The sequence below is a fragment of the Macrobrachium rosenbergii genome, chromosome 21 (genome assembly GCF_040412425.1).
Source record: "Macrobrachium rosenbergii isolate ZJJX-2024 chromosome 21, ASM4041242v1, whole genome shotgun sequence".
Taxonomy (NCBI): domain Eukaryota; kingdom Metazoa; phylum Arthropoda; class Malacostraca; order Decapoda; family Palaemonidae; genus Macrobrachium; species Macrobrachium rosenbergii.
This window is the reverse complement of record NC_089761.1, coordinates 19,780,550-19,787,289: the sequence shown is the minus strand read 5'-3', so window position 1 is coordinate 19,787,289 and position 6,740 is coordinate 19,780,550. Positions and strand designations below refer to the sequence as shown.

The window sequence follows — 6,740 nt, the reverse complement described above, 5'->3', positions numbered from 1 at the left end:
GTTTTTTATTATTGGTTTTATGTTAACGTTACCACTGTTTGAAGTGATATATATATATATATATATATATATATATATATATATATATATATATATATATATATATACATATATATATACACATATATACATATATATATATATATATATATATATATATATATATATATATATACGAGTATATATATCAAAACAAATGTCGCTTATCATCGAATTATTACTCGATATTCTCCGTTGAAGAATTGTCGTCGAAGGAGCATTTATATATGATAATGAATTAATCGTCGTCGAACCCGTGACACGAAAACTCATTCAGCGACTCCAGTGGACGTTACCCATTGAGCCATCAAGAGAGGCTTCGTGTCACGGGTTCAGTCCTGACGATTCCAATTCATTTTATCACTTATATAAATTCCCTTCGGCGACAATTCTCCAACGGAGATATCCTGAGGTAGCGTGAATTCGATATTAAGCGACATTTGTAGCTTCATGATTGTATATAAATCACGGTGTGATAAAAATTTCATATCTATATATATACATATACACATATATATATGCATATATATACTGGTATATATATATATATATATATATATATATATATATATATATACAAAGTGAGTAAACACAAGGAACAATTACAAATACTATCACGTCAGCGCCAAGACAGATTCAGATTCAACGGAATCCTTGCCCAAAGTTGGCGAACTCGGACCCAATCAAGTTCAAAGTCAAGATCGACCAGGTGGGTTTTCCCTTGACGAACGGAACAGGTAAACTGGGTCCCGCCCTGGTAAGCTATGTCTTCTCTATTGCAAAAACTCCTTGGAAGACCCAACGTCCTTTTTTTTATTTATTTTTCTTTTATTGACTCTAATCCATTGCAACTCTATTTTGTATTGAATTCTTTCATCTATATTTGGTACTGGTTTTTTCTCATGGGTAACCTTTTTCTTTTTTTTTTATTATTGATTTGACGCAATGTATCACCTCATTATTTTGTAATATTTTTCCTTACGTTTTTCTTTAGATTTTTCCAGTATTGTTTTAATGGTTGTCAAAACAAGAAAACTAATTTGTATTCTATTTTCTACTGCATTGAAAAACTTGAACGTTGGGTACAATGCCTTGTTTAATTTAATATTCTTCAGGCAACACCATTGAGAACAGACGAGATTTTTTTTGTAATCAACCTCAAAAGGATCATGAACAGCATGCGAATGGAAAAAGAAAAAAAGGGTGTGGCGATGAATTTAAAATCCCTACAACTTTACTTAAAATTCTCTCTCTCTAGAAATAAATACTGTCATCTTAAAAGCAAAATTTCCATCAACATAAATCACATCCCGCAACAAAGGTTGCAGACGAGTTGAAGGTGAAGGCGAGCAGGTTGTGATCGATTAGCCACGAACAAATCGACTTCTTGTCGTGTGTAAGGAAAACGGGTTCCGAACAGGTTCTGTTTATGGCGCGAAGATGAGCACCGGGGAAGGATGGAGGGAGGGAAGGAGAGGGAAGCTGGGATGGAGTTCTGACATGAAACCGTGGATTGAGTAAGATTGAGCAGGCTCAGCTAAGATGCACGTAACTGATATAGGAAAATTTGCTTTATTATATATATATATATATATATATATATATATATATATATATATATATATATATATATATATATATATATATATATTATGTATATATATATACTGTACACACACACACACACCCACACATATATATATATATATATTGATAGATAGATAGATAAATAGATAGATACACTGATAGGTAGATAGATATGTAACTTTCAGGTGACACACTATTGTGTAGAGAAGGCACCCTATATGAGAGTTCTGTTGAGTCTTGAGTCTTTAGCCGCCCAATGCAAGTAGTACCCTTGTTATGAGAAGCCTTATGTATATATATATATATATATATATATATATATATATATATATATATATATATATTATATAAATTAATATATACATATACATATGTATGTACAGTATATGTGTGTGTGCGCGCGCATTTTTGTATGTGTTTATTTCATAAATATGTATACAGTAGTTGTTTTTACTGTAATAAACAATAAAACTTACTATATCACTTGTTTGCCGGTACCTCTGAGTTCTCAGATCACTAAACGCTGTAACTCTTGGGAAAAAAACTTTGCCTCTTAATTTTTCGTCATTCTCCTAAAGATCACTTCTGAAAATAACCCGAACGTGTCTATGAATCTAGCTATACTTCAGTACACTTAAATATAGAATATAGAGCATATGTGAGTGCACAGGGTTTAACTAGAGTTGAAAATTAATTACAGGTTTTCACTTTGCTGAGAGATAACTCTGTGAACGCGCTTTCCATAAACAAATCATAAAGGTTTGACGAAATCGCGCGTATACCAAATGTGACTTATCCTCAGGTCATCTAAAGGCGAGGGCAGAAACGAGACCCACACAAACTGCAGATGACCAAGATGACGCAAATCGTGACTCATCTCTGCTTCTTCTGCAATCTGTTCGGCTATAAATGGAAGCCCTTAAAATGATGGGGGGTCTTAGTTACGTACAAGTGTGTAATCGTTAAATAAATTTGCGTGTAATTTTTATCTTGAATGTGTCTACGGGCTCACTTATCTACGTATGAGTGTGCAGCTGTAGGCCTACACTTGCATTCATTCATTTTTAAACAAATCACATAATCCAGCCCAGCTGAAGGATGGATATCTAAGACAGATGGACAGGGAGGGTTAAAGCTTATAAGAAGACAGACCTTGACACTAGAAACCGTATACTCTTCATCACAATATCACACTCCCACTTTCGGTCGCTTATCTCTGCTGTATCGAAAACATCTGCGTACATGATGTAACGGTGCATTTGCTCATCTCAATATATATATATATATATATATATATATATATATATATATATATATATATATATGTCACACACGTGTATGGGCGCATGTGTACATATTCTTTATTTATGCTTTCAGTATGTCAGTACCTCTATCTTCAGGCTAGTAATCATTTGCTATTTTATTCGTACATTTTTTATTTTATTTTTTATCATGAATTTCATCTACCTTTTTATTACTTAAACGATTATCTTCAAATGTCGGCTACTATTTCGACCCTAATTTAAGATCATATCATCCATTTATCAACACCAAACAGGAGCAATATTGTTACAAGAAACCTAGAAGCGATAAACTAAAAAAAAAAAAAGATCAAAAGCATTTTGGCCTGACTAGGTGAATAATCACATTTAATAAAGGTAGTGCTGAAAAAATGTTGATATCCGGAGCCCAAATAAACTGGTACCAAGTTATCGCCATAGAGAACACCACGGTTATCGGAAACCTCGCGGGTTTTGGTGGCCGTCGAGGCCTTTGGCGGCGATGAGGCATCGTCGCCTCTAGGCAGGACTTTCACGGCCCCTGGGGAGAACTGAAAGCTGGTTAGTTGGTCATGCAAAACGGCCTTCACTTTTTTCTCTCATTTTATTACTCCTCCTCCTCCTCCTCCTCCTCCCTCCCTACTACTTCCCTCTCCACCTCTCCTTCACATTATCCAGAGTCATGCCATCACATATTTGCATTTCTGTGCTTGCTGGTCACGTCTGATGCATTATCTTTATGTATCCTGATGCTTGTTTCCTCTCGAGCGTCTAAGTATCTCATTTTTCTTGTAAGATGCGCTTATTTCTCATATTTTCTTTTAGATCTCACTCGCTTCAATTTTCGCTCAGTTTGTACTGTATATTTTCTGATCGATGTGTCTGACCGAACTAGGTGGAGGAGGAAAGCTGTCAGAAGCATCGACCCCACATAGAAGTGGGAAAAGATGCAGAGAAAGAAGACGATTTTCTGATCGCGTATTGTTTTTCTACTCAAACTGGAAATTGGTCTTATGATTGGCATCATACCTCTTTTATATATATATATATATATATATATATATATATATATATATATATATATATATATATATACATACATATATATAAACACATATGTATGTATATATATATATATATATATATATATATATATATATATATATATATATTTTACATTTTCTACTTTTACTTATTCAGTTGTTTTGCTAATAAGTTAATGTGAAAACTAATACTTAGTCGCAGTTTACTGTAGTTTTAAACATTCAGCACTTATTTTAGGAAAGGATTGATTTCTTGTTCTCCTACCCTTGTTTATGCTCCACCACACGACTAATTAACTACTATAAACAATTCATTGTTTGGGTCAACAGACACAGTAGAGTCAAAACAGAATGCTTCTTAGGTTCTCAGCCTGCTAGAGAATTGTACCATGGTCCTCCTCTTGATGTCTCGATTATCATGACCACTAGACCAAGAAATCCCATTTTCCATATATATATATATATATATATATATATATATATATATATATATATATATATATAATGTATATATATATAAATATAAATATATATATATATATATATATATATAATATATATATATATATATATATATATATATATATATATATATATATATATATCGTAACATTTAGTTACTGAGCAAGGTTAATACATGTTTACATAAAAGAAGTAGTTAATTGACATATTTGATCAACCTTGACGGCGAGCTGGAAGAAACCAAATGATGTGAGATAAGAATTATTTTAAGGATGTTAACCATGAACGGCCTGTTTAATGCAAGGTTGCTTGCGACAGCTTGAACTAAAGTTTCATTTTCGATTTTTATTTTTCCTGAGCTATAGTAGAAATAAAGCCGTTTAAATCCATTAAATATATTAAAATATCATTATCATCATTATCATCAGCATCAATCTCTTACGCCGCGTAAAGCAAAGAGCCTCCATTAATTGATAGTACCATGTAAATAATAAGGGGTTGTATGGTAGTAACCAAGTCGTATCCCACGTAATTATACGGTAAATCAACATCTCATCTAAACATCATAATGGTTATATTTCTTCGAATGTTTAACTCGTGGTTTGTATGCTATTGCACATCATTGATGACGCAAGCAACATTCGTTTTTTCTTTTATTTTTCCATAGTTTTAACCCTTTTATGTATATATACGTACACACACCCATATAGTATATATATATATATATATATATATATATATATATATATATATATATATATATATATATATATATATATATATATATATATATATATACATAGGAACTTAAACTCCAGAGTAGTGATGAACACCTTTATTACCTAGCTTTCGAAAAAGATTTCCATCCCAGCCTAAAAATAAAGTTAAAAAAAATAAGGATAAAGTAAAGAATTCACATTAAAATTAATACCCTAGTAAGGCAAATATTAAAACGAATAGATACAAAAGCTTTAAAAGTCATCATTCTAGCGTAAAATAATATTTGTTTAATAAAAAAATCATGAAACCCTTACGTAAAGCTCAACTGTCGACACGAACATGGTACCAATCAAAACGACTTTCACGAAATTTATTTGTTAAAATCTCCTGAGAAATGTTTCAGGCCTGTAGATTCACTTACAGATTTAATATTCATCATTAAACGAATCAATAGAACATAGATTATATCCCCATTTGAGAGGTATTCTTTGAGAGCTCGTAAAAATGGAGAATTAAAAATAAAAAGAAAGAAAAATTGCCAGCACGCATTGGATGAGCGGTTACAACACATAAAGAAAATGTATGCTATCAAAATTCAACTCTCGTAACTGCTATTGTCAGGTTTGCTTATAATTTAATGCAATGTTCGTTAGCTGATGAGAAGCAATGATGAGTTTTAACTAAAATTATGATTAATATTTGTTAATCATTGTTTTTTTAAGTTCAAAATATTGTGCATTCTGTCTCACTTCACAATATCTAACAGACGAAACGACGCAACGAAACCCGGATTTGTTGGCTGTTTGCAAAGTGACAAGTCAAATCGGACGTGTTATGTGATGAAACCTTTGTAAAAACTTCAGTGGACATGACAAGCATTAGTGAATCAATATTTTGCAACAGTGGGTCACCGTTTTTATCTCAAGAATTTAGAAGGCATGAGGTAAGCTCTATTTTTTGGTATTTTTCGGAAGACTCCAGCTAGTCATTTCGAAGACTTAGCGAGGCCATTTTTGCATGGAAAAACCATTTTTGGGTTTTTTAAGCAAAAATGGCTAGGAAATGATAGGGCACTAAAAGAACCTAAAAATACCAACCTAGCGTGACCTAGGGGTGTTTGCTGGTTACTGTTTTCCCGTATTATCTATGGAGGGGGTTGGGGGGTACGGTATTGTCTTACCTTATAAGTCGTAATTTGATTCATTAATTTTCCCTGCTATTAAGCATTTGCGGAGGTCATGCATTGAGGTGAAATTTTTTGTTTTGATGTGTTTTACCCAAGAAAAACAGGAGTCTTCCGAAAAATAACCCCATTTTAAAGAGAGAATCCATGTTACTAGGAATTGTATCACTGAATGAAAGTTGGTTTTACGATCGATGTGAGATAGGCCTACCCTTCGCAGATAACTCGAGCTTGTAGGCCTAAGACTCTGGCCCTTTAGGAGGAATAACAGGTTTAAAGCAATAAAACATAGTAGAAGGCATGTTTTTAATGGGATATTAGCATAAACTAGTCATGCCCAAGCCGATGAATTTGTAAAGTGGTGAATGTGCCAAACCTCCTTCAGTGGCTAAGTATAGGCTAGGCCTAGTTGAGAGGAGCAAGGAT

At 32.9% G+C, this 6,740-nt stretch overlaps 1 protein-coding gene across 3 annotated transcripts in view; it reads left to right on the top strand.

The window, feature by feature from the left end:
* The first annotated feature begins 5,752 nt into the window (after positions 1-5,752).
* LOC136849762 (U-scoloptoxin(01)-Cw1a-like) overlaps positions 5,753-6,740 on the top strand; it is a 59,092-nt gene continuing 58,104 nt past the window's right edge. The window contains exon 1 of one of the 3 annotated variants that reach the window (XR_010856410.1): positions 5,753-6,074. Coding sequence is in view for 1 of the 3 variants with exons in the window: in XM_067123164.1 (XP_066979265.1) it covers positions 6,000-6,074 (75 nt within the window). In the remaining 2 variants the exon portion in view is untranslated. The remainder of the gene's footprint in view (positions 6,075-6,740) is intronic. The other 2 variants (XR_010856409.1, XM_067123164.1) reach the window with 2 other exon arrangements.